Below are 27,782 nucleotides of genomic sequence, written 5' to 3' on the forward strand. Positions count from 1 at the left end.
AAAGTATTAGCAATCTACTAATTCATAAACTCAAAGACATCACCTTCTGCGATAAGAATGCATCATTTGACAAGAAAAGTGCTTTAAATTCTGTTAGTTTCCAAGTCTTAGCTTTCTTTCTACCTCAGCTAATTCCTTTCTTTCTTCCTTCCTTCCAACCTTCCTTGCTTCCTTTCATTCTCTTTCTTTCCCCTTTCTTTCTTTCCTCTATTCTTTCTTTCATTTCGCAGACATTTATCAACTCTTGGTCTCTAGCCTCAGAGCCATCTGATCTCTCCTGGGAAGACAGAGAGCCCTGGACCCCACTCCATGTTTATAACCACAATAGACCACCTGCCACAGCCACCACCAGGACCAGACTAAGGCAGGTCCATTTCATATAGCAATAAGAAAAGAGACCACATGAGGTCACACTTTCAAGGAAAAACAAATGGGCCATTCTCTCCACGTGCATGTAACTAGTCCTGTGGTCATGAGTTGGGTTTGAATCAACATGGTTTTGCATGGGTATCTCCAAGGGACCTTTCACAAACCCAGTCTCACATATAAATATCTCCCAAATTTCTCACCAAGCTCAGAGCTCTCTGTCTCCAGCTCTGCAAGGGTCACAATGCTCTCCCCTTCCTTGTTCCTCTGGCTCCCACTGCTCTGGTTTCAAGGTAAGACTGCCAATGAGGCATAGGTTGACACCACTTTAGAGACAGAAGGAGTTCTCCAATGGGCATCTATGACACATTCTGGGGGATAGGCAACTACTGCATTCCCTGTATCTACACATGATGCTTCACTGAAATCATTTTCTTCTTTTTCCACAAAGAAACCCAGGCAGCAACTGTGATGACCCAGACTCCAGCCTCCCTGAGTGTGGCTCCAGGAGACAGAGTCACCATCAGCTGCAAGGCCAGTACCAGTATTAACAAGTGGATAAGCTGGTACCAGCAGAAACCAGGACAGTCTCCCAAGCTCCTGATCTATTATGCTTCCAATCTGGAGTCTGGGGTCCCTTCCAGGTTCAGTGGCAGTGGCTCTGGGACAGATTTCACCTTCACCATCAGTGCTGTGGAGGCTGAGGATGTGGCAGATTATTACTGTATGCAAAGTAATAGTGCTCCGTTCCCACAGTGTTTCAGCCCTGGACAAAAACCTCCCCAGGCTGCTCAGTCCTTCAGAGTAGGGAAGCAGGTGCTACACTAGAGTCACTGCCTTGGGGCAACCACTGCTCTCAGGAGAGAATTGGGCTTAATTCAGGTTTGCTGTAGAAGCCACTTGTCCCAGGGGCTCTGGTTGAGGTAGAAAGATTAAGAAGTGAGAGAAAAAGGAGGAAGAGAAAGAACCTTCTGCCTGGTAAGCTTCAGCCAAGGACCACAAATCTTCCCATGGAGGACACTTCCAGAATGTGGTCTCATTCTTTACTCTGCCCTCTGCTCCCTACACCAAGCTCCTCACCCTGAGCTGGTGTTTAAGAGGAAAGTGCAAACAATTCAGGGGAACGTGCCTGGACTCTCTGCTCTGGCTGTTTTTCCTAAGCCTTAAATGGACAGCCAGGATAGATGAGGTGGATGGAAAAGTCCCTAAATATCTTGAGGCAACACAATCCACAGTGTGGATCCAGTTTCTCTCCTCACTCTGGGAACTCAACCCTCGGGCAACACTAGATCTCCTCTCTTGTTCACCCTTGGTAGTTATTTGTTCATCTTCCCAGAGACTGGACCATGAGCAATAAGGATAAAGATCCTTAACTTCCTTAAACCTTCTAAGGAAAATGGGAATGAAAAGACCAATAAGGGAAGCAGGGTAGAAAAATAAGGAAATTTACATGGCAACTTTGCTGTGTATTTGAAACAACAACAAACTGTGCATAGTGGGTTAGCAGCTTCATGTACAATCATCTTGTTTATTGTATTATGTTATAGAAATTCATTTGACTCCAAAAAATGTACTAATGTATTTAAAATATATAATATATTATGTTAAAAATATGAGAATGCTTTTTATTACATAAATGTGTATTATTAAAACTTTTTAAAGGGATTAAGAAAAGCCAGGAAAAAAGAAATTATAAGAAAGGAGGTTAGGGGAGAACAAGAAGAATGTGTCCTAAAATGTCTGCTTTTAAGCTTTTCAAGTGGCAGGTTTGATAGACTATGGGGCATGAGGACAGGAAGGTTTATTTTCCTGAATTCAAGTCTGGCTTCAGATAGTTCCTAGCTGTGGGACCCTAGGCAAATCACTTTGCCTCATTTTCCTAATCTATACAAGTGAGGTAGAAAAGGAAATGGCAAACCATTCCTGGAACTTTGCCAAGAAAACCCCAAAAGGGGTAACAAGGAGTCAGACATGTCTGAAATTCTCTTTCAACTATAGTGAGGTTTCATACAAACAAATAATTTAGGCCACTTAGGTGGTGCAATGGATAGAGCACTGTGCCTGGAGTCAGGAGGACCTGAGTTCAGCCCTAGACAGCTACTGACCTGTGACCCTGCAAAAGTCACTTAACCCTATTTGCCTCAGTTTCTTCATCTGTAAAGTGAGCTGGAGAAGAATATGGCAAACCATGCCAGTATCTTTGCCAAAAAAAACCCAAAATGAGGTCATGAAGATTTGGACAAAACTGAAAAGACTGAACAGCAAAGCATTACACAGTACTTTAAGATATAATAATCACCTTACATAGATTAACTTACTGGATCACCACAACACAGTTGCTATTATTATCCCCATTTGACAGATGAGAAATCTCAGGTGTGGAAAAATTAAGTGACATGTCCAGGGCCACACAGTTTACATTCTATCTATTGTACCAGCTGGCTGCCTAATTAGAGCTAGACAAATATGACACATGAATGTAATGGAATATTACTGTATCATGATAAATGGGAAATAAGAAGATTTCAGAGTAATATGAGAAGGCTTAGGTCAACTTATATAAATGTTGTCCATAAGTATAAGTAATATTAGTATTAATAAGTAGAACTAAGAAAACAATACACACACTGACTAATAACATAATGGTTAAGAATAAAACAATGAAACTGAATGCATTATAGCTATAATAACCAACCTTTCACCTGGAGAACAACACAGGAAATACTCTTCCTTTCCATCCTTGTAGTGGTGTGGTATGATGGCTGTGGATTATTGCATGTACTGTCAGAGTAAATTGATTTATTGATTACATTTGATGAGCTACATTTTTTCTTTTTTTTTTTTTTTGATTCTTTATTACAAAAGGTGGATTTCTGGATAAGGGAAGAGATATTCAGAAATGAAGGTGAAACAAAAAACAAAAAATCAATTTACATGTTTAAGTCAAAGGCAGGATTTGAACTCCAGCCCTTCTTGTCTCCAGAAGCAATATTCTAGTCAGTAGGCAGCACTACCTTCCTAGGCAGAAGAAAGAGAGGCAGTCCAGAGTCAAACCACTGAACTTAGGAGATCAAAAAACAGTGTTTGAACCCCAGTTATGCTATTTTGGGGTCAGGCAAGCATGAATAAATCAAAACCCCACACTCCTCATCCATAACATGGGGAATGTGCATTTGTTTACTAGCCGCTATATGTCAGGTACTGTGCTAAAGTCTTGACAACTATTATCTCCTTTGATCCCCACAAGAACTCTGCAATTATCCCCATTTAATGGATGAGGGAACTGAGGAAAACACAGCTTAAGTGGCTTTCCCAGGGTGACAAGAGTTAATGTTTGGGACCAGATTTGAACATACGTCTTCCTGATTCCAGGCCTATCTCTCCAACTACTGCACCACTGGTTGTCACCAATGGCAACAGAAATAATAATACCTCCATTAAAGTAGGGAAAGGAGGCCCCTCTCCCACCCAGGGACCACTGAATGTCATGTTGGTCTGTCTGCCATTACCACTCGCTCTGGGCACAGAACATTCAGTCCTGGTTAAACATGACCTGGTACAGAAGGCCACATTGGCTGAGTAGGTTGAGAGATGTGATGACATGGCAGCCTACATGAAGTCTGTAACTGAGCAAGGTGCTGAACTATCCAGTGAGGAGAATTTTCTCTCTGTTCGTTACTAAAATGTTGTGGGGGCCTGAAGGTCATCTTGGAGGGTTGTTTCAAGCATTGAGCAAAGGACAAAAGGTGCTGAGAAAAAACAGCCGATGACCAAGAATACACAGAGAAAATTGAGACCAAACTACGAGGTATCTGCAATGAGGCACTGTCTCCAGTTCAAAAATTTTTGATTCCTAATGCTACACAAGCATGAAGCAAAGTTTTCTATTTGAAAATGCAAGGAAACTACCACCATTATATGGCTGAGGTTGCTGCTGGTGATGACAAGAAAAGAATTCTGGATCAGTCATAACAAGCATATCAAGAAGCATGTGAAATCAGCAGAATGGAGATGGAACCAGCACATCCCATGAGATTGGGTCTGGCCTTGAACTTCTCCCTGTTCTATTATGAGATCTTGGACTCCCCAGAGAAAGCCTGCTCCCTTACAAAGACAGCTTTTGATGATGCCATTGATGAACCTGATACATTAAGTGAAGAATCATACAAAGACAGCACATTAATAATGCAATTACTGAGAGACAATTTGACATTGTGGATATCCAGCACCCAAGGAGATGAAGCTAAGCAGGAGGTGAGAATTAAAAAGCCTTCCAACTTTTTTCTGCCTCCTTCTGAAATTTACATGGTAGACCATTTGTCATTCATGCCATCTCCATTTCTGTTTACAGTTGATGAAAGTTTGTTACTTCTATTTGGATTTCTATATTTCCCATGTGAATTTTTATGTTTAACATTAAGAGAGTAGAGTCAATTATCATTTGGAGAGTTAATTGTTTTCCTCTGAGGGGGCCAATAAGAAGACATGGAATTTTTATACACATTTTACGTTTGACATAGTGCTTTTGGTACATTGTGATTTCATAAGGCCAGTGTTAAAAGAGCTTCCACGTCTAAACAAAGAAAACTGCCTACATATTGGTCTGTCTTGGTGGAGGGAAAAAGGGATAATTGGTTCCATCCATAGATGTAGCTATTGTGAGCACGTTAGGGTTGGAGCAGTCATGGCTGTGATAGAAGCAGATGTCCCAGAGATATCACATGCCATTCCATGTGTATCTGGGCAATACACAATTTGAAAGTGTACACCTTCATGATTGCAGTTGCAAAAGTGTTCCTTAAGACAAACTTTTACCCAGTCAGTTTACTCTGGAGAAGGGCAGAAATGGTTCCCAGCCCACTATTTGTAAAGTTACCTGCTGTTTGCTTTCATCATTTTTGTTACATTCATTTTATTTGTATTTAAAAGGTTTGGGCAACCTAAGAACAAACATACAAGTAAAGATGAAGTAAAATTAACTGCTTGATATTCATAAAGTCACTGTAGCTCAAGCCAGCAGTAAAACAAAACTCATGCGTTTCACTTTTTTTAGGTTTTTGACTTTTGTGCTTTTTTGACACTTGCTGGCATGCATGTCCCAGAAAAATAGGAAACATGCAAATAACTTGAGATGATGACTAGCTTTGTTTAATGTCTCATGAAATTTTCATGAACAATCCAATCATAATTGTTAAGAACATGTGTATTAAGTTGATGTAAGTGGAATAAAAGCTTTGTGAATGGACTTTTCAAAAAAAAGGGACAGGACTTTGTAAATTGCTAAAGTGCCAACGTCCTTAAGTCTTTGCTAGGATCACCTAAGTCAGTGATGAACACAAAGGTTTCCACTGTCTCGTTGAACAATTGGAAAAGAAAACTGATCATACCATATCAGGAGGGGAAAGGGACTGGGAAAAAAAAGAGGGCTGATAGGGATAATATGTTTATAAAATTTGTCAATCGGTCACTCAAGAAATATTTATTAAGCTCCTACTCTATGCCAAGCACTCTGCTAAGCACTGGGAATACAAAAAAAGGGAAAGACAGTCCTTGCTCTCAAGGAGCTCACCATCTAATGGGGGAGACAGCAGACAGAGAAATATAGACAGAAAAAAACTATATACCAGATTAGTAATCAAAGGAATCCAGCAGAGTAGAATCTGGATGAAGCAGACCACAGGGTCAGGCAGATTCTGTTATCTTAAATGTTGGTCAGTCTTGTCTATACCTAAAAGCTTAAGGGAAGAGAGCTTCCAAGTGAATTGGAGGGCTTAAGGCTTCTGGAAGTGGAGATGGGGGTGGGGACGAGAAAGAGTGAAATATGGAGAATGGGCACAAGATAGAACATGTTCCTCTTGGCTTAGAAGTGAATGATATAACACAAGAATGATTTGTTGACATGAAAGCTCAGGTCCTAGGAAGGAGCTGGTGATCTTGGGATACAAAGTGATGCTTCTCTTTCTGTTTTTTACCCTCTCTCATAACTGACTCTTGGGACTTCTCCTGCCCACAGTCCTGGGGGTTCTTTACTTTTCAAGTGGGACATCAGGGCTGACTCAGAATCAGAAAACTCTCTTTCATGAGGAAATGAATGGAAAAGTGCTGAGAACAGACAAATATCCCACAAATCAGTTCTAGATTCTTGCTAGGAACAAAAGCAAGCTAGAGAGATCCAGGAATGGTCATTAAGAGTTCAAAGGAAGAAATATGGGACCCAGATTGGAGGGTGAGAATTGGAGCAAAAAAATGGACACAATTTATTTGACCATGCTTCCTGCCAAAAGGGTCAAATCTTCCATGTCTTGGGTGTTTATTCTAGGATGATAATCTTTTACCTGACAGGGAACACAGAAAGCCTGTTGATTTCCAGTTGCACAAATTGTATTACCTAGAAAGTGTTCTATTACCTAGAAAGAGGGAGAAGCAAAGGTATATCAGCACCAAAGGATTTAAGAGTGTCTCCACATGACAGCTATTCAAGACCAAATCTAATCTCACCAAACACTGAAAGTATGCCATAGCCTGCAGGAAATCAGAAGGGTTTTAACAGTGGACAGGTGACAATTACTGACAATTGTTTTCTCACACACAACATTTCCATCTCCCATCTCCATGCCTTTGCACTGTATAGCTTCCATGCTTAGAGGGCAGTCCCTCCCCACTACCTATTAGAATCTCCAGGTTCTTTCAAATCTCAGCTCAAGTGCCACTTTCTACATGAGAAGGTGGCACCACCTTCCCCCTGACAGTCGCCTCACATTTCTTTTCCAGGTGCCTAGATGTGAGCATGTTGATTATCCAGATGCAATGCATCCATAATGTCTAGCACAGAGGAATCATTTAATGAATTCCTTGTTGACTGAGTCATTGAAACGACATCCTCAACAAGTATTAACCTTGCACAGTTTGTCCTAAGAAAAACAAAATTAGCACATAGACATATGTTTACTTCTTTCAAAGAGATAGACATTCATGTGTCCATGCAAGGGAATTCATTTGGACACTGCCTCAAAGAAAGGTTAGTTGAAGGAGGTTATGTGAAGATCTGCTCCCTCATCCTTTTGGAATCAGGACGCCAATGTCATCCACAATTACAGGTGCCATAGAACAAGAGAGTGCAACCACAATGTCTGGGTTCTGTCAGCAGTGAAAACGGGAATGTCATAAAATATGAGAGAATGTCATAAAACAAGAGAAGACCAGAAAACAACAAGATAAGTGATTTGCCATTCATCAAGACAGTATCCAGTTCAAAACTTTTGCACTTTATTGGTCATAAACAGGAGAATGCAGTAGTTCAGTTTCATCAGGTCTTGGGATTGCAGACCTGGCAAGAGAACTTGGGGTTCACAAACAGAACATCACATGAGGTTATTAATAAGGGCTCAAATCGTCCTCTCGAACTGGCTAGTCCAGGTTTGGGGTCTTCTTCAGGTGATAGGGGATTCACATGGATCTCACACAGGGCAGTGTCAAGTCCTAAAGTAAATCAAAGTCATAAGCTGAAGATTAAAGTGTCTTTAGTTGAGATAATAGGGTAGCAAACCTACCATCCTGGGGTGGATGTCCCACGAGTGCAAAGCACAATGAATTTCCCAAACTAGAGATCTATGAAAAAGGTTATATACCTTTAGGAGGGAAGAGAGAGGAGGTAGCAAGCCTGGACCTGAAATGCCAGTTACCCTGGATAGTCTGAGCAAGGAAAACCATTTCATTCTCATGGTTTTCTCCTTCATGCCATGAATCCTAACAGAAAGGATAAGATCATCATGGGGCCACTTGGCTGAAGCTAGTTTTGTTTACAGATGAAGATTCCAAGGTAGGGGCTGATTGTGGCTTTTGTTTGTTCTTCATCCTTCTTTCTGGAAGAGGAACAATGACCTCAGGAGTGGGATGTCTTGACTTGAAAGTGAATTGGATTTAAGTGAAGCAAAGCTGGGCAAAGTCATTAGCCTCACTCTCCTCCAGAGTCATCAGAGTTCAGTGGCAAGACATAAATCAGGATGATGGATGCAATGGCTTTGATCGAACCAGATCCAATGGGAAAGAGGTCTTTCTCAGGTCTCTGTTTTTCAAATCTCTTTCACAGGTTTCAGGGACCATCTCCAGTAGACCTGATCTGGACCCAGATGGCTCTAGAGCAGAGAGTGAGACTGGTGACTTTATACAGCCCTGCCTCAGTTAAATCCTATTCACTTGCAAGTTTAGACATCCCCCTACAGATATCATTGGTCTCTTCAAGAATGAACAAAGTCCAACAATCTGTGAGGAGGGGGAGGAGGAGGAGAAGGAATTCCAGTTGGGCAGTTCTCCTTTCTTCTTTCATTGCTTCCTCCCTACCTCCTTTCCACCCTCTCTTCCTGTATTCCTCCCCATGGGGAATTGTGCACTGACCTATGGGTGCTCTGCTCAAAGAAATAGAAATTCCTTGAGATTGAATTCTGGAAAAGCAGTCTTTGATAAAGCCCATTCAGATTCAGATGGAGCTACTTCATTATACCTGAAAGCCCAATCACTCTGGCTCTCACTGATGCCCAATAAAACATCCCAGCCCAAGACTCTGTTGGTCACTATTTGGGTTTTCATGACCCTGAGTGAGAATAAATATTAATTCTTTCTGTTCTGGCTGGAAGACCTTTAGGGTCTTCCCCTCGAAATTGTTTTGTGATTAGATCTCTCTCTCTTACCAGGCTGGAAATACTCCAGGTGCAACAAGCTTGAGTGGTGGAAACTTTCTCAGGGGAAAAAGGAAATGAAGGCCTTTAATAGGAAAAAGGAACCTAAATACCAATTTTGCTCCTTTTGGCCTTAGTTTCCCCAATGACAAAATGAAAAGTTGAGACCAGTAATGCTTTTTTTTCTTTGTAACTATTGGAAAGATATAACAGAAATACAAAACAGAAGAATAAACATCTTCCCAGAACAACCCAAGGGACACACCCTACCCTCACCACCTACTAGACCAAAGACTAGCCCTCTCCATCTCCTTTCCATCCAAGCCTGGGCCCTTAACTTTTCCAAAATTCTGTTGATTCCAGTCTTAGTTTTCTTTCCAACTGTGCTCCTTTCTTTCTTAATTCTGTTCTTTGCACAGAAACTTGTCAACGTTTGGTCTTGTTGACCTGAAAATTTGGGTAAAGAAGGCAAACAGGTTAGGTAATATGTAAATGTTTATTGCTTATCTCCTTAAAGCTAGGGAAAGCTAGTGAACTTGTACATATAAGGAGACAAAACAGAAATTCTGACTGTCTGATACAAGAATGACCAGGCTTAAATATGTTTTAGAATAGTCCTAACTCAGCATGTCAGTGTCACTCAAATTTATGATCTCCATACATGATTAACCGTACTAGGAAAAAGGAATTTTCTTAATTGACTAGGTGGTAAATACAACAAGATAAAAGACTTGATGAAATGTCAATTGAAATTACAACCCAAGATATGTGTGTTTTCTTTACCATTAACATTCCATTTCATAATATCTGTTCACAAAATACTGAGATTCAGAAAAAGTACCAATACGCAAGATAGTGTCTCATGTTAATGGGTTCATCCTTAATCGTTAGTAACAGGAAAAAATGCACTTAACATCAGTCACATCTGGCTTTGTTGACATAGGGAGAGGTAATCTTTGAGTTTACTCCGAGAACAAAGAGGCTGTTGTGTTCAGGCTCCTCTTCCAATTGATTAATTCAGGCTGTGGCCCTTATTAAGGTCCAAAATTGATATTAAAAGATTATTAGTCTCTGAACTCAGAGCCATCTGATCTCCTCCGGGAAGACAGAGCACCCTCCACCAATTACAGCTACAGCTGACCACCTGCCACAGTCACCACAATGCCCAGTCTAAGTTATGTCCATTAAAATTGGCAATAAAAAAAGAGGCCACCAGCGTGACACCTGCAAGGAACCACAACTGGGCCACTCCCTCCATATGCATACCAGCACTCCTAGGGTCATGAGTTGAAGTTGGACCAACACTGCTTTGCATGGTGATCTACAAGGGACCTTTCACAAGCCCAGATTCTTATACAACTATCTCCCACTTTTCTCACTGAGCCCAGAACTCTGTGCCTCCAGCACAGCAATGGTCACAATGTGCTCCTCTTCCTTGCTCCTCTGGCTCCTACTGCTCTGGCCTCAAGGTAAGACTCAAAATGAGTCATAGGTTGACATCACTTGAGAGACAGAAGGAGTTTACCAGAGGGCATCTCTGACACAGCATAAGGGTAAAGGAAGTACTCCTGAATTCACTGTCTCTAAACACCTTTCTTCACTGAAATCTCTTTCTTCTTTTCCCACCAAGAAACCCTGGAAGACACTGTGATGATGCAATCCCCATCCTCCCTGTCTGTGGCTCCAGGAGACAGTCACCATCCACTTCCAAGCCAGTTCCAGCATTAACAGCTGAATTGAAAGGCACAGCAGAAACCAGGAGAGTCTCCCCAGCTCCTGATCTACAACGCTTCTAAGCTATTTTCTGGGGTCCCTTCTCAGTTCAGTGGCAGTGGCTCTGGGAAAGTTTTCACTTTCACTCTCAGTGTTGTAGAGGCTGAGGATGTGGCAGATTGTCACTGTTTTCACTATAATAGGGCTCCATTCCCACAGTGTTTCAGCCCTGAAAAAAAAAAAAAAAACCTCCCCAGACAGCTCAGCCCTTCAGACCAGGGGATCAGCTGCTACCCCAGAGTCACAGGCTCAGGGCAAACACTGTCCTAAGGGGAAAATTGGGCCTAACTCACCTTTGCTGCAGGAACCATTTGTCCTAGAGGCTCTGGTTGAGGTGGAAAGGTTGAGAAGAGAGAGAAAATGTAGAAAGAGAAAGAATCTTCCACCTGCTATGCTTTAGCCAAGGACCACAAACCTTCCCATGGGGGCTGCTTCCAGAAGCTCATCTCATTCTTTAACCTGTCCTCAGCTCCCTTACCCTGAGCTGTTGTTTAAGAGAATTTGCAAACTACAGACTCTGGCTGCTTTTCCCCACCCCTAAAACGAAACCCAGGATAGACAAAGTATACACACAACAGTCCTTAAATTCTTGAGGCAACTCAATCATAGGATGGATCCAGTATCTCTCCTCACTGGGGGAACTTAATTGTTAGGCAAGATTAGGTCTCCAATCCTTATCACCCCTTGTTGGTGTCAACAATTGCTAAGTTCATTTGTAGAAAAACAAGCATAATTAGCCTGAATATGAATGTTTTTTTCTCTCAAAGCCTGTGAAACATGCATATAGAGATAAACATGGCAGTTCATCATGAGACAATGAACTCAAAGATGGAGAAAGTAGACATTTTATCTTCACATCAATTCCTTCTAAACACTCCCTCCCTTCCTGTCTCAGGATGCCTAGGTCAGCAAAAATTATGGTCTCCATATGGTTTATCATGATAAGTGAAAGGAATTTCTTAAGGGAATAGGAAGTAAATACAATAAGACAAGACAGTTGACAAAGTCTCAGCTGAACTTACAATTCCAGAATATCTGTGTTTCCTTTACCATTAACACGACTTAACAGTTTATGTCCATAAAATACTTAAGAAAGGTCCATGACTCAAGGTAGTGTGTGATTAAGGGGACTTGCCCTTCATAGTCATAAACAGAAGAATGCTTTTGCTCAGCTTCATCTGGTCTTGTAATGTTGACACAGGAATGAGGCATTTTCAGTTCACTCAGAGAGCAAAGCATGTCTCTTATGCCATAGCATTGTAAAGCATTATGGTAGATTGAGCTCAGAATGGGCCACAATACCTCTCCTAATTGAATAATATAGGATTGAAGCCTTCCTCAGATGATGGGGATTCAAAATGGTTTTTGGAGGAGGCTGCAGTAGTCACTTGTTCATCTTCTCAGAGAACTGGACCATCAGCACTGGGGACAGTCATCCTTAACTTCCACAAGGATTCCACAGAAAAGAGGAGTGAAAAGAACAAAACAGGAGGGAGGGCAGAAAAAAAAGGAGACAAAAAACCAAAAAATTTATTATGACAGTTTTGTTGCATATTTGAAAGCAAAGCAGTTTGTGCATAGTAGATCAGCAATTTGATCTACACTCATCCTTTTATTGTACTGTTATGAAAATACTTCATTCCTTAAATATATATTAATGTAATTTTTAAAAAGGGGTTAAGAAAAACCAGGAATAAAAGAGAATATTAAGAAAGGAGGTTAAGGGAGGGGCAGGAAGAAAGTATCTGGAAAAGTCTACTTTTAAACTTATTTAGGTAGCAGATTTGATAGCATGAGGGGCATGAGGTCAGGAAGACTCATCTTCCCAAGTTCAAATCTGGTCTCAGATACTTCCCCGTTTTGTGATCCTAGGCAAATCAGTTAGCCCTCTACCCCTCAGTTTTGTCATCTATAAAAATGAACCAGAGAAGGAAATGGCAAACCCTTTCTAGATCTCTGCCAAGAAAACCCACAAGGGGATCACAAAGTGTCAGACATGACTGAAACAACTAAAAAACAATCTATTTTCAATGGTAGCTGGACTTTAAACAAATAACACAATTTAGAGCACTTAGGTGGTGCAGTGGATAGAACACTGGATCTAGAGTCAGGAGGACAGGAATTCAGCCTCAGACAGCTACTGACCTGTTACCCTAGAAAAGTCTTTCAATCATGTTTGCCTCAGTTTTCTCATCTGTAAATGTGCTAGAGAAGAATATGGCAAACCATGCCAGTATCTTTGCCAAGAAAACCCCAAGATGGGGTCATGAAGAGTTGGACACAACTGAAAAGACAACAAAGCATTACATGGTACTTTAAGGTTTAATAGGCACTTTACATCTATTAACTTAATGGATCCTCACAACAACACAGGTACTATTATTACCCCCATTTTACAAATGAGAAAACTCAGGTATGGAAAAATTAAGTGACTTGCCCAAAGCCATGCACCTTGCAGTGTATCCATTGCACCAGCTAGCTGCCTACTTAGAAGTAAACAAGCATGGCACATGAAGGTAATGGAATATTACTGCATCATAATAAATGGGGATTATGAAGACTTCAGAGAATTATGGGAAGGCTTATGTGAACTTGAATCAAGGGTATAAGAACTAAGGAAACAATACACACAGTGACTAACAAGGTAAATATTAAGAGTAGAACAATGGAACTGAATGCAGTATAATTATGATGACCACACCTCCCTCTGCAGGAAGACAGAGGAAATATTCTTCCTTTCCTTTGTACAGGTGCAGGTGAGCCCTGCAGGAACCCAGTCCCAGGACCATGGAGGGGAAAGGTCGAGCCTCCAGTGCTGTCCTGTCTCAGTAAACGCAGCCATCACTGTCAACCTCTACTGCATTGGTTCTAGGACTGCTGAAGCTGAAGTAGTTTTGCTAGCTGAGGAAAGAAACTTCTGCCTTGTTCTCACTCTGCCATTAGAGCAAATTAGCAATGAAAACTTACCCCCACGTCTAGACATGATAGAATTGCAGAGGATGAGGCCACCATCTCGATTCATTCTCTTTGACTCTGCTTCTGTGTAGGAGATTTATTTATTGGTTTTCTTTATTTCTTCTCAGTTTTTAATTCAGCAATGAGTCCAGAGTAATCATGAGGAGAAAAAGAGTAAAAAAAAAATTAAAGTACAAAGAAGAAGACAAGGAAGTTCAGAAGGGAGGAGAGAGATGAGAGTCTGCAGAGACATGAATGAACTTTGTTAAATGTTTGTTTTACCAACTAGGAGAAAGGGAGATTTATGGTTCCACACAGAATACTCTTTTTCTGTTCTGCTGCAGGAATGGAAATGCTCTTGCTTAATATTGAAGTTCAACGTTAAAATACTTAAATTAAAAAAGCACAGCCAGTGGAAGACACTACTGTGTCCTGAATCAACTATGGGTGTACAAGAAAAGATTGCATGGGAAGAACATCCCTGCAAGAGAATGGACTGAAAGCTGCTCCACATGTTTATTTCTGAGAAAAGAGGAAACACATGAAGGCAAGAAGTGAGAGTGAGGAAGAAGAACATTCCAGGCTCAGGAAACAGTATGAAGAGAGCACAGACTCAAGAGGAGGGACATTTATCCAGTGTCAAAAGATCATGGGGTACTTGAGAGGTGGTGAAGGGTAAAGAAATTGGAAAGCCAGAAATTGACCAAGTTCTGAAGAACTTTAAAGAATTCTTTATTAGATCCTGGAGATGATAGAGAAGGACTGGAGTTTCTGGAGTAGGAGGTGACATGGTCAGTGCTGCTCTGTCAGATGATCGATCAGTTTTACAGCTGAGGGCAGCATTATTTGGTGTGGGGAGAGAGTGGAAGCACAGAAAGCAACCAGATGGTCATGACAAGAGACCAACTGTGAGATGACTGTCTGACAAAGGATGAAAGCTTTCTGAGTGGAGAACAGGAGACGATAAACTTTAGTAGGAAACATGCACCCTAACAACCATTTTGCTCTTTTTCTCCTCAGTTTCCACAATTAGAGAATGAGAGGGTGAGACCAGCAATAAAATTTTCTTTTTAACATTTAGAAATGCCGAAATATGGAAGAGAAGAACACCTATCTTCTCCCCCCCACAACAATTCAAGGGACATATTCTGCCCATATCACCTATCAGACCAAAGAATGTTCAAGTTGTTCCTATCTGCATTTTATAGAAAGCTAAGCCCTTAGCCGTCTTTAAGTTTTGTTGCTTCCCCAATCTTAGTTCTCTTTCTACTTCAGTTCCTTTCTCTCTTATCTCTGTTCTTTGCATAGACACTTATGAATTCTTGTTCTCTAGATCCAGAGCCACCTGACCTCTCCTGGGAAGACGGAGAGACTTCCCTCATCTATCCACAATTGGCCACCTGCCACAGAGAAAACCAGTCCAGATGAAGGCAGATCTATTAAATATAGCAAAAAAAAAAGAAGCCACATGAGGTCACACCTTCAAGGAAACACAAATGGGCCATGCCCTCCATGTACACATAATCACTCCTGGGGTCATGAGGTGAGGCTGTACTGGCACTGTTTTGCATGGTGATGTCCAACGGACCTTTCACAAACCCAGCCTCACATACAAATATCTCCCACATTTCTCACTGAGCTCAGAGCTCTCTGCCTTCTGCTCTGCAAGGGTCACAATGCTCTCCCTTTCCTTGCTCCACTTGCTCCTCTTACTCTGGCCTCAAGGTAAGATTCCCAATGAGCCATAGGTTGGCAACACTTTAGAGACAGAAGTTTTCCACTGGGAATCTCTGACATAACCTGAGGGTGAGAGAAAAGGATTCTTCACTTTAAATCTCTTCCTTCTTTTCCCACCAAGGATCCCAGGCAGCCATTATGGTGACCCAGTCCCCAGCCTCCCTCTCTGTGACTCCAGGAGACAGAGTCACCATCAACTGCAAGACCAGTTCCAGCGTTAGCAACGATATGAGCTGGTACCAGCAGAAACCAGGACAGTCTCCCAAGCTCCTGATCTATTATGCTAGCTCCCTGCAGTCTGGGGTCCCTGCCAGGTTCAGTGGCAGTTACTCTGGGACAGATTTCACCTTCACCATTAGTGCTGTGGAGGCTGAGGATGTGGCAGATTATTATTGTATGCAAGGTTATAGTGCTCCATTCCCACAGTGTTTTAGTCCTGAACAAAAACCTTCCCAAGCTGCTCAGCCCTTCAGAGTGGGGGAGCAGCTGCTGCCCCAGGCACAGACTCAGAGCAACCACTGCCCTCAGGGGAGAATTGGGCCTAATTCAGCTCTGCTGCAGGTAACACTTGTCCCAAGGGGCTCTAATTGTGGTACAAAAATTAAGAAGATAGAGAAAAAGGAGGAAGAGAATATTCTGCATGCTAGGCTTTAGTCAAGGACCACTAACCTGCCCATGAGAGCTGTTCCAGAAGCTGCTGTCACTCTTTTCTTCATCTTTTACTTATAAATTAAAACTACCCATATTCTGAGCTTCAGACGAAAAGGAAATACCGAGTTGTTGACTCATCATTCATATGTGGAAGCTACTTCTTTAATCTGAGCTATACACTCTAAGAATACTCAAGAACTTCAAAAGAAAAAGAAAATTTGCAATCATATATTATTATCATCTACTTTCTAACAAAATGTACCCCACTAAATATTTAAGATTTCAAAATATATTTTTATCAGATCTTCTTAAAGCCCAATTCATAATCTTTTAGCATCCAGATTCACAAGAAAATTTTTGTCTAGCAACATTTCTGGTTTGCAATGATCTTTCAAATTGTGCAATATAAATTTAGGAACACAATAACACAAACAATAAACTTCAGATGACATCAGTTTCATTTTCTTTCTTTCTTTCTTTCTTTCTTTCTTTAATTAATTTTTAAGTTTCATTTTCACAAAATTTTGGGTTACAAATTTTCTCCCCTTTTATCCCCTCCCCCCCCAAACCCAAGCTTTCTAATTGCCCCTGTGACCAATCTACTCTTTCTTCTATCATCCCTCTCTGCCCTTGTCTCCATCTTCTCTTTTGTCCTGTAGGGCCAGATAGCTTTCTTTACCTCTTTACCTGTATTTCTTATTTCCTAGTGGTAAGAACATTACAGTTGATCCTAACACTTTGAGTTCCAACTTCTTTACCTCCCTCCCTCTCCACCCCTTCCCTTTGGAAGGCAAGTAATTCAATATAGGCAAATCTGTGTAGTTTTGCAAATGACTTCCATAATAGTTGTGTTGTATAGGACTAACTATATTTCCCTCCATCCTATCCTGTCCCCCATTACTTCTATTCTCTTTTGATCCTATCCCTCCCCATGAGTGTCGACCTCGAATTGCACTCTCCTCCCCATGCCCTCCCTTCTATCATCCCCCCCACCCTGCTTGTCCCCTTGTCCCCCACTTTCCTGTATTGTAAGATAGGTTTTCCTACCAAAATGAGTGTGCATTTTATTCTTTCCTTTAGTGGAATGTGATGAGAGTAGACTTCATGTTTTTCTCTCACCTCCCCTCTTTATCTCTCCACTAATGAGTCTTTTGCTTGCCTCTTTTAAGAGAATTAATTTGCCCCATTCAATTTCTCCCTTTCTCCTCCCAATATATTTCTCTCTCACTGCTTGATTTCATTTTTTTTTAAGATATGATCCCATCCTCTTCAATTCACTCTGTGCACTCTGTCTCTATGTATGTGTGCGTGTGTGCATGTGTGTGTGTGTACTCCCACCCAGTACCCAGATACTGAAATGTTTCAAGAGTTACAAATATTGTCTTTCCATGTAGGAATGTAAACAGTTCAACTTTAGTAAGTCCCTTATGACTTCTCTTTGCTGTTCACCTTTTCATGGTTCTCTTCATTCTTGTGTTTGAAAGTCAAATTTTCTTTTCAGCTCTGGTCTTTTCATCAAGAATGCTTGAAAATCCTCTATTTCATTGAAAGACCATTTTTTCCCCTGAAGTATTATACTCAGTTTTGCTGGGTAGGTGATTCTTGGTTTTAGTCCTAGTTCCTTTGACTTCTGGAATATCCTATTCCATGCCCTTCGATCCCTTAATGTGGAGGCTGCTAGATCTTGTGTTATCCTGATTGTAGTTCCACAATACTTGAATTGTTTCTTTCTAGCTGCTTGCAATATTTTCTCCTTGACCTGGGAACTCTGGAATTTGGCCACAATGTTCCTAGGAGTTTCTCTTTTTGGGTGTCTTTCATGCGATGTTCTGTGGATTCCTTGAATATTTATTTTGCCCTCTGGTTCTAGAATCTCAGGGCAGTTTTCCTTGATAATTTCATGGAAGATGATGTCTAGGCTCTTCTTTTGATCATGGCTTTCAGGTAGTCCCAAAATTTTTAAATTGTCTCTCCTGAATCTATTTTCCAGGTCAGTTGTTTTTCCAGTGAGATATTTCACATTATCTTCCATTTTTCCATTCTTCTCTCTTTGTTCTGTGATATCATACTTTCTCGCAAAGTCCTTAGCCTCCATCTGTGCCATTCTAGTTTTGAAAGAACTATTTTCTTCAGTGAGCTTTTGAATCTCCTTTTCCATTTGGCTAATTCTGCTTTTTCAAGCATTCTTCTCCTCATTGGCTTTTTGAACCTCTTTTGCCAATTGAGTTAGGCTAGTTTTCAAGGTGTTAATTTCTTCAACATTTTTTTGGTTCTCCTTTAGCAGGGAGCTGATCTGCTTTTCATGCTTTTCTTTCATCTCTCTCATTTCTCTTCCCAGTTTTTCCTCCACCTCTCTAACTTGATTTTCAAAATTCCTTTTGAGCTCTTCCATGGCCTGAGCCCATTGGGTGGGCTGGGACACAGAAGCCTTGATTTCTGTGTCTTTGCCTGATGGTAAGCATTGTTCTTCCTCATCAGAAAGGAAGGGAGGAAATGTCTGTTCTCCAACATCAGTTTCATTTTCAAATGATCATGTACAATAAAAATGAAATCACTGGTTTTATTGCCTTTGGCATTTTAAAACCACCTCAGAGTTATCAGATATGGAATAATCACATTTACTTAAAAAATAATAGTAATGTAGTGCTCAGCATATGCCAGTCACCATGCTAAGCACTGTAAAATCTCACAACAACCCTGGGATGTAGGTATCATTATTATTTCCTCCTTTACAGATCAGACAATTGTGACAAACAGAGATAAGATAACATGCTAAAGTTATCTAGCTAAAAAATTGCTACAGCCAGAACAGACAACTGTGAGCTCATCTCGGGTAGAGGCTGATGGGCTTCTCCCACCACATATTGCTGAGCTAGATGGGTAGAAACCCAAGCCAAGACCTTTGCACATTACCTCAAAAGGATTTGGGTCCCATTTGTCCACAAGTCCTGAAAAAACCCACCTTGAACTCTCTTTTAATGTTCCCATTTTATCAAATAAGTCTCAGGTATTCATCTGAGGTTATAATTCTCTCAGCTGGCCTTCATTGTAGTCTACATCCAATCTCCCTATTCTCTGTTGCCCTGCCCTCTCTTGTCTGTTACCTCCTGATCCCCCTCCCCCCACTTTCCATCATTGATCTGATTGGGATCCAATAATCTTGGTGTAGCTGTTGGACCTCTAGTCAACCCAGTCAACTGGCCCCTCCCATCAAGATACTCCCTAGACACCACCTCCACTCACCCCAGACAATTTGGCCCCTTCTAGATCCTTCCCACAATCTCTCTTCATTAAGGTGCTGAGATTCCTTAAGAGCCTGACCAATGTGGCAGATTTTGAGGATCACACCTACCTTGGACAGTGATTTGTCTCTGGCTGAAAGAAGGCTTTGATCAAATTCATTCAGGCAGTATGCACACGTGAATGATTTGGGCTCCCAGCACCCCTAAACCTCAACACCACTAGGAGTACCTGGACACTTCCAGGTGGCAGCAGGGCAGAATCTTCCAAGGAATAGGCCAGACCTGGATACTGACTGACTAGTCTTTTGGGCGTATGACAGAGGTCATTGCCTAGGGACAGGGATGGTTAGTGTTGGGTTTTTCCCATTGGTGATAGTTACTGGTGACAGGGCAAGGTGAAGGAATGCTCACTGTGGGGCTTGATCTATTCCAGAAATTCCCCCAACCCCAAGATGCACATGCTACTGGAGCTAGGGCAACATGGCAGCTGCTGGGGCAGGATGGCCAGGATGTATAGCACTTGAAATTTGTACTTAGGCTTGCCTAGAGGGATGGACTGAATGATGCCCAGGGGCATATGACCACTGGGGCCACTGCCAGTGGGGACCCACTGTGGCTACTGCCACCCCTTTTCCCCCAGTGGAGAAGGGTGATTCAAGTTTCCCAACAATTATCCAGCATTCTCTTTTCTTCATCTGATCTGAGATGAGAGGGATTAACAGAGAGACACAGGCTTTTAAGCAATCTTCATAACTGAGATACACTCCTTACTCCAAGGGAGGGAGTGGGGAAGGAAGAGGGGTTTACTTAATTTTCCAAAGGTAAAACTTGAAACAACCCATTATCAACAGAGGGGAATGCATTTCCAAATTATATTGCATAGAAAATCACTCATCTCATCATCAGTATGTTGAGACTACAATTTTAAGCCACGTTGGACATTTTCATAATAATAAAGATTTTCAAAAGAATAATAGGCTACGATAGTAAATATCATTTTTATTATTGCCTTTTAAACCAAATATATCTAATTAAATATTTACCATTTCCAAATGATCAAATTTATCACATCCTTTTAAAAGGCTAATTCATATGAAGCAAAATCCAGGTTAAAAAGTGCTTTGGGTGGCCAAGCCGGAAAACCCTGGGGCAGCTGCAGGCAGCAGCAGCATGGCAGAAAGGCAGAGTGGCAGCTCAGGGCAAGAGACCAGCAGAACCAAGTGAGTGACAGCCACTGAGCCCCAGGAATTAGCTGCAGCCTCTCCAGAGATATTCAGCCTGTCGATTAAAGGTCTGTAAGTCACCTGCTTGATCTTCTGGGAGCCAAAATGGTGATCAGTAAATGCTCTTTCCTTCTCCCCTTATTGACCTCAAAAGAACCATAAAACATATCCCCAGAAAAATCCTGGATCAGTGGGAACAGTTGAAAGGGCAAACAGTCTCATGGCACCTGAGGCTAGGAAAATAGCTAAGAGGGATTCCTTTCTGTGGTGGAGGCTAACTGGAACGAGAGGAACCCCACAGGGGGTGGAAACTCTCACCAGAACCTAGGGGTGGTGCAAACTCACACTAGGACCCAGGCATGAATGGAGACTGCCTTTGCTCTAGCTCAGCTAAGGAGATCTCCCATGACCAGACCACCAGTCCCCCACACTTAACAAGCTGGGCATAGGGTTCAGCCTGGAAACACAAAACAAAAGGAAAAACAAAGGCACCTGCCCTTAGATTTCCCACACCAGCAGCTCAACAACAGATTCTATAGCTTCTAACTGAAAGAACCAGAGGCCACAACACACAAAGTCTCACTCATTTGCCTCCCCTCATCCCTCAGCTGCAGAACTTGCCGAGTTTGGGGCAGGGTGGGCAGAATATATTGAACCTGGGAGATACTCCCAGGCTCTGACTGCTCAGGGGCACCACTCCATTGGGGCCACTGCCAAACTGTGGCTACTGCCCCTCCCACCTTTACCCAGGTGGGGAAAGACAAATTCAGGTTTCCCTAATTCTCCAGGATTCTCTTCTCTTTATCACAGGGGGATTGTTACAAGAAGCCAGGGTCTGTTATACTCCCCATACTGAGATACACTCCTAATTCTGGGGAAGGAATACTGTGATTGGTACTGTGAGGAGGTGTTTTAGCAAGGGGTGAGCTCCTGAGATTATCCCACAAGTCTCAGGAGCTTTTTCCTGCATTCCCAAATTGATCAGTTTCCAAACTCTTTAATGATGAACCTCACAAACTCCAGAATCCGCTGGTGTTTTTAGCTGTCTCTAACTTTTCACTGTAACTCCTGTCTGGCCAGAACTGGAACCTCAAGGAAAAGGGTATTATGGGTTGGCTGGTTGGTTGGTTGGTTGGTTGTTTGGTTGGTTGGTTTGGTTGGTTGGTTGCTTTCCTAGAGTCCTTGGGAGTTTCTCCCTGGCTGCATTTTAAAACTTAGAAGGCAACAGACTCACTCACAGCACACATGATACAGACACAGAGACACACACAGACAGACAGAATGACACGACAAATACAAACAGAATGCACAGTATCTAATCATAGAAAGAGAGGGAGAGGGATTATCTGAAAAGCTCAGAGATTTGGTGAGAACAGATTTAAAGGGGAAGGTCCCAATGAAGTTAAGTTTTGGGATCTGAGTCCAGGTCATGACCTTAGCCTTTAAGGGAAAAGGGAACAAGGAAGGGGATTATATGGCAACTGGAAAAGGGAGCTGAAGCTGAAGTGTCTTTGTTAGCTTTAAGGAAAAGAAACTTCTGCCTTATTCTCACTGTGCCATTTAAGCAAACCAGCAGAGAAAACTTACCCTCCAAGTCTAGACTTGACTGAAGTGCAGAAGATAGCAGAATTGCAGAGAAGACCTAGCCAGGGGCTTTTGCCCCCAGATCTACTTTAGAGAGAAAAATTCTGACTGAAACTAGTGAGCAGAGTCTGATGTTACGAGCAGGAGTAGAGAGGGGACTTACCACCCTAGACAGTGCCATAACTTTTGAGGAGAATAAGCCATGCAGGCACCCAGTACCAACACAGTTCAGTGGAAGGGTTCATTCTCTAGCACTGTCCTATCTGAGTGAATGGCAACATAAATGTCAACTCTTGCTGAGTTCATTCTAAGACAACAAACAAAATGAGGCTGTGTGGGCATGTTTATTTCTCTCAAAACTTGCAGAACATACATACAGATATATGCATGGGAATTCATTGAAGAAAATGAGCCCAAGGACAGAAAGACAAAGGGGATCTTATTTCTTCAGAGCAATTCCTTCTCACCCCACCTCCCTGCTTTGCTCATGCCTGCATCACACAATTATAGTCTCCATACGTGATAACCAAGATAAGAGAAAGGAATTTCTTAATTGGATAGAATGGATAATGGGATAGAATTAATTTGATGAGAGAATGTGAAGGTGTCAATTAAGATTAAAGACCCAGGATGTCTGTGTTTCTTTTATCATTAACATAAGGACAGCATAAGACATTTCCATAAAATGCCCTGGACATTTCATAAGCAGTCATAAACAGAAGAATGCTCCTGCTCAGCTTCATCCAGTTTTGGAGCTGCTGACACAGGAAGGAGCATTTTGAGTTCACTCAGAGAGCAAGACAAAGAATGACTGTTATGCCAGGCCTTATGGTAGGTCAAGCTCAGAGTGGACCAAAATGTCTTTCCTCTCATTGGCCAATTTAGAACTGAAACCTTTCTAAGGTATTGGCAGGCTTAAAATGGTTCACAGCTTATATTTTAACTGGTATTGTCCTGGTCAGTTAAATCTCTAAATTGTGTCTTCATTGCTCTTGTTCAGTTGTTTCAGTCATGTCTGACCCTTTCTGATCTAATTTGAGGGAAAGATAAGGAAGTGGTCTGACATTTTCTTCTCCAACACATTTTACAGATGAGGAAACTGAGACAAAAAAGGATTAAGTGACTTGGCCAGAGTCACATAGCTAATAAATTGTCTCCAACTGAATTTGAACTCAGATCTTCCTGATTTCTGTCCAGTGTTCTACTTACTGCAAAACAAATGCCCTGATCCTGGAGTAACAGAATCCAAGGAAATGCCTCACATTTCCCTTTCAGTAATGGGAGAACAGCTGAATAAAATGCTACATTATTCATCTGTAAAAGTTGATGAAAGAGGCTATTTCACATAAACCTGGGCAGTAGAAACAAACAAAGAGTAAGAGGACAAAGTAAGAGAATAATGTAAATGAGGACACCAGCATGGTGAAGACAAACAGCTCTAAACCCTGACTTTAGAGAACTCTGGGAAGACGTGTTAACCACCTCCTGGCAAAGGGAGGATGGACACAAGATGCAAAAAGAGACTCTTATTTTGCACAGGGTCACTGGGTAGATCACTTCTGTCTGAATGTGCTTCTATGGTAAAGGGGATTTGTTTTATATCTTTTCTTATAAATTTTAAAATCAGGATTGAGGCAAGAGTAATCATGATGAGAAGAAGAAAGTAGAACACTGGCTCATCTTTTAAAGGAGAGAAAGGAAGGGAAGGAAGTTCAGAAGGATAGATAAGAGGACAGTCTGCACACACATGGACGGACTTTGTCATATGCTTGTTTTACCAGCTGGTGAAAAGGGAGGTTCATGGTTTTGCACAGAATTGTCTTTTTGTGTTCTGCTGAAAGGATGGAAATGCTCTTCTTTAACTTTTAAGTTCAATGTTAAAGAATTAAAATTTAAAAAGCACAGGCTAAGAGGAGACACTTCTGTGTCCAGCACGGAATGTATATGTACAAGAAAAGACTGCACAGGGAGATCATACCAGCAAGAGAATGTCCTGGAAGCTGCCTCAGGTGTGTATTTCTGAGGAAGCAGGAAGCACATGAAGGCAGGAAGTGGCAGTGAGAAAAAGAGCATTCCAGGTCCAGGGGCCAGCAGGGAGAGGGCACAGAGTCAGGAGGAGTGAACAGATCATGGGGTACTTGAGAGGGGTGAAGTGTAAGGAAAGTGGTAAGGGAGGAAGTGGTCATGTTCTGAAGGACTTTATAGGATGTTTTATTAGATCCTGGGGGTGATAAAGAGGGACTGGAGTTTCTGGAGTAGGAGGTGACCTGGCCACCCCTGCTCTGTCACATGATAACTTTAACAACTGATGGTAGCATTGACTGGAGTGGGGAGAGCATGGAGGCACAGAAACCAACCAGATGGCCATGTCAGGAGTCCAATAATGAGATAATAAGGACCTGACGAAAAGGGACAGTGTTCTGAGTGGAGAATAGGAAATGAAAACGGCACCTGAATAACCATTTTGCTGCTTTAGGCCTCAGTTTCCCCAACTACAAAGGGAGAGGTTGAGATCAGCAATCTTATTTTCTTTTCAGCATTTAGAATGATTGAACAGAAATACTAAGGAGAAAAATAAATATCTCTTCCACAACAAAGCAAGGAATACATTCTCCCCACACTACCTACTAGACCAAACAATCTCCAAGTCCCTTCCATACCCATTTCACCTAAGCCTGGGCCCTTCACTGTCCTTGAATACTGTTGGTTCCCCAGTTGTAGTTTTTATTCTAACTTACTTCCTTTATATTTTCCTTTCTTCTTGCCTGCTTTCCTTCCCTTCATTCTGTTTTCTTTTCTTTCTTTTTCCTTTTTCTTTCTTTCCTTCTATTTCTTTCCTTCATTCATTTCTTCTTCCTTTTCCTTTTTTCTCTTCTTTCTTCCTTCCTTCTTTCCTTTCTTTTTTTATTAGTTTGTTTGTTTATTTGTTTGTTTGTTTGTTTCTTTCTTTCTTTCTTTCTTTCTTTTGTTCTTTCTTCCATTCTCCCATTCATTGCATAGATACTTGTCAACTCTTGGTCGTTAGAACCAGAGTCATCTGATCTCTTCTGGGAAGCTGGCGAGGTCTCTCCACACCACCCCTGCCCCCCCTTTATACCTACAATGGACTACCTGCCACAACCACCACCAGGTATGACCAAAGGCAGGTGCATATAATATAGAAATAAAAAAGAGGCTACATGAGGTCACACCTTCAAGTAAACACAACTGGGCCACTCAATCCATATGCATATCACCACTCCTGGGATCCTAGAGTTAAAGCTGGACCAGCACTGTTTTGTATGGTGATCCCCAAGGGAACTTTCACAAACCCAATCCGACATACAAATATCTCTCACATTTCTCACTGAGCTCAGAGCTCTCTGTCTCCAGCTCTGCAAGGGTCACAATGAGTTCCCCTTCCTGGTTCCTCTGCCTCCTACTGCTCTGATCTCAAGGTAAGACTCCCAATGAGTCATAGGTTGGCACCACTTCAGAGATAGAAGGAGTTCTCCACTGGGTATCTCTTACATAGCCTGAGGGTTAGAGAACCAGATTCTTCACTGAAATCTCTGTCTTCTTATTTTCCTACCTTGAATCTCAGGCAGACATTGTGTTGACCCAGTCCCCAGCCTCCCTGTCTGTGGCTTCAGGAGATAGAGTTGAATGTGTTAAGTCAGTGAAGACTTCTCAGGGACCTAAGTATAAAGTAAAGCAGACATAAGATCTGAGTTTCAATTTATCAAAAATCATATGATATGGGGAAATTTGAAGTTGTGAAACCATCTGTCACCCCTCTCCCTGGTTTCGCTGGCTCCCATTTCCTTATTTCTGAAAATAAAGACTGTTAGCTCAGGCTCTTGATCAAAAGGGTAAGGGGGGAGTTTGTGGTTTTTAGCTTTATAACTCAGCATCTGCTTCTGCAAGGCACTTTTCTGCTCCAGGAAACTGGTGAAGGGACCACATGCTTCTTGCAAGAACCAAATAAAGGACTTCCTGTTTGTACTTTGAAATGCCTCTGAGTAGTCAGTTTGACTAGGGGTCTCGCCACCCCACAGAGTTCTTGGGGGCTCATCCAGGATCACATGTCTTCCCAGAGAGATCATCAGTGCTTTGGTTCAAGGGCAGGGGCCTGTTGAGAGATTTTCTCCAATGATCCTTAGAACTCGTGGGTCTGGGGGTCAGTTTCAGGACTCTTAGACTCAGGAAGACTGGTGACAGCTTCCAACAAAATTAGTGGACTGCAGAACTCAAGGAGAAAGGACCCTAGGAGGATGCTATCTGGTGACTGCTGGTGGGTGGGCGACCTCCACCAAGGTCTGGCTTAGGGAAGTCAGACCCACAAGTGCTTACCTCCAGGTTATGAGCGCATAAGTTACCTGACTGGCAACCACAAACACCTACCAGTCGGAGTTTCAATTCCTTCAGAGCTTCAGAATTTCAGAGTTTCTATGCTTTCTGTTTATACTGGATATCTCTGCTTTGGTTTGTCACTTCACAGAGAGAGAGGTCCTGTGCTGAGTTTCAAGGACCTAATTATTGAGAAAATTATTTCTGCTATCACCTCAAAGTAGCAAAAAAAAAAAAAAAAGTTCATTGATCTTTCCCAGTGTTTTCCCTAGCTAAAGCCCTTAGATGTTTTTCTGGCTGGCTGCATTTTAAATCTTTCAAGATAACAGAGTCTAGTTCAAAGCACAAACATAACAGACATTTTACAAAAAGCAGAGACACAGACAAAATGAGAAGACAAATACAAATACAAACAACAAATCTAATTTAACCTAATGGACCTAGGGGATACAGAGACCAGAATCAGGCACAGACCAGAGGCAAGTAGAGAGGCCAAATTGCAGAAGGTACCCTTACCTTCAGAGGAGACTCTCTGACATAGTGTGGTCTCTGCCCCAAGAGCCAACATGGAGAGAAATGCGGACTTCTACCAATTGTGTGGGAGTCAGAGATAGGAGCAGAGAATGGAGAAAGGACTCACTCACCCACCAAGACCAGAACTTGGGGACAATAGGTCCTGGCACCAAGGTGCAGAGCTGTCTGCAGTCACCTGTCTTATCTGAGTCACAACATCAAAAATGTCACCCCAGAGTTCAGTCTAAGAAAGACAAGTAGAATTAGGTAGTATGGAGGTAGTATATGGCCATTTCACATGTTTGGTCTTCATCAGGTAATGAGGGGTTCAAGTAGGTCTCACATGCTATACACAAAATCTGAGCTCAGCAATATCTACAGGCATCACAGAGCCTTCAGGAAGTGACAATTCCTGACTTTGTTCTTACACACAACATTCCCATCTCCCATCTCCATGCTTTTCCACTGGATAGGCCCCATGTAGTTCCTCCTCCTACCTTTTAGAATCCCCAGATTCTTTAAAATCTCAGCTGAACTGCTAACTTCTACTTGAGGAGATACTATCACCTCCCCTCTGACAATTACCTCATTTTTTTTGCCCATGGCATACATAGATTGCCAAGATGCAAAGTATTCATAATGTCTAGCACAGAGGAATCATTTAATAAATTGTTTGTTGAAAAGCCATCTTTAACAAGGCAGGGTCAAGTCCTGAAATAAGTCAAAGCCACAAG

General features: G+C 41.9%; 1 pseudogene and 2 gene segments (V, D, J or C); all 3 read left to right on the forward strand.

Moving 5' to 3' along the window:
• Positions 1–584: 584 nt before the first annotated feature.
• Positions 585–1,236, forward strand: LOC140528550 (immunoglobulin kappa variable 1D-12-like). The segment is given in 2 exon segments: positions 585–659; positions 818–1,236. Coding segments are annotated over 2 exon segments (426 nt in total).
• A 2,716-nt stretch (positions 1,237–3,952) lies between these two features.
• On the forward strand, positions 3,953–8,551 carry LOC140520065 (14-3-3 protein zeta/delta pseudogene; annotated as a pseudogene).
• Positions 8,552–13,505: 4,954 nt separating this feature from the next.
• LOC140528558 (immunoglobulin kappa variable 1-39-like) lies at positions 13,506–16,241 on the forward strand. The segment is given in 2 exon segments: positions 13,506–15,494; positions 15,628–16,241. Coding segments are annotated over 2 exon segments (582 nt in total).
• The last annotated feature ends 11,541 nt before the right edge of the window (positions 16,242–27,782 follow it).

Source organism: Notamacropus eugenii, chromosome 1 (assembly GCF_028372415.1).
Source record: "Notamacropus eugenii isolate mMacEug1 chromosome 1, mMacEug1.pri_v2, whole genome shotgun sequence".
NCBI lineage: Eukaryota > Metazoa > Chordata > Mammalia > Diprotodontia > Macropodidae > Notamacropus > Notamacropus eugenii.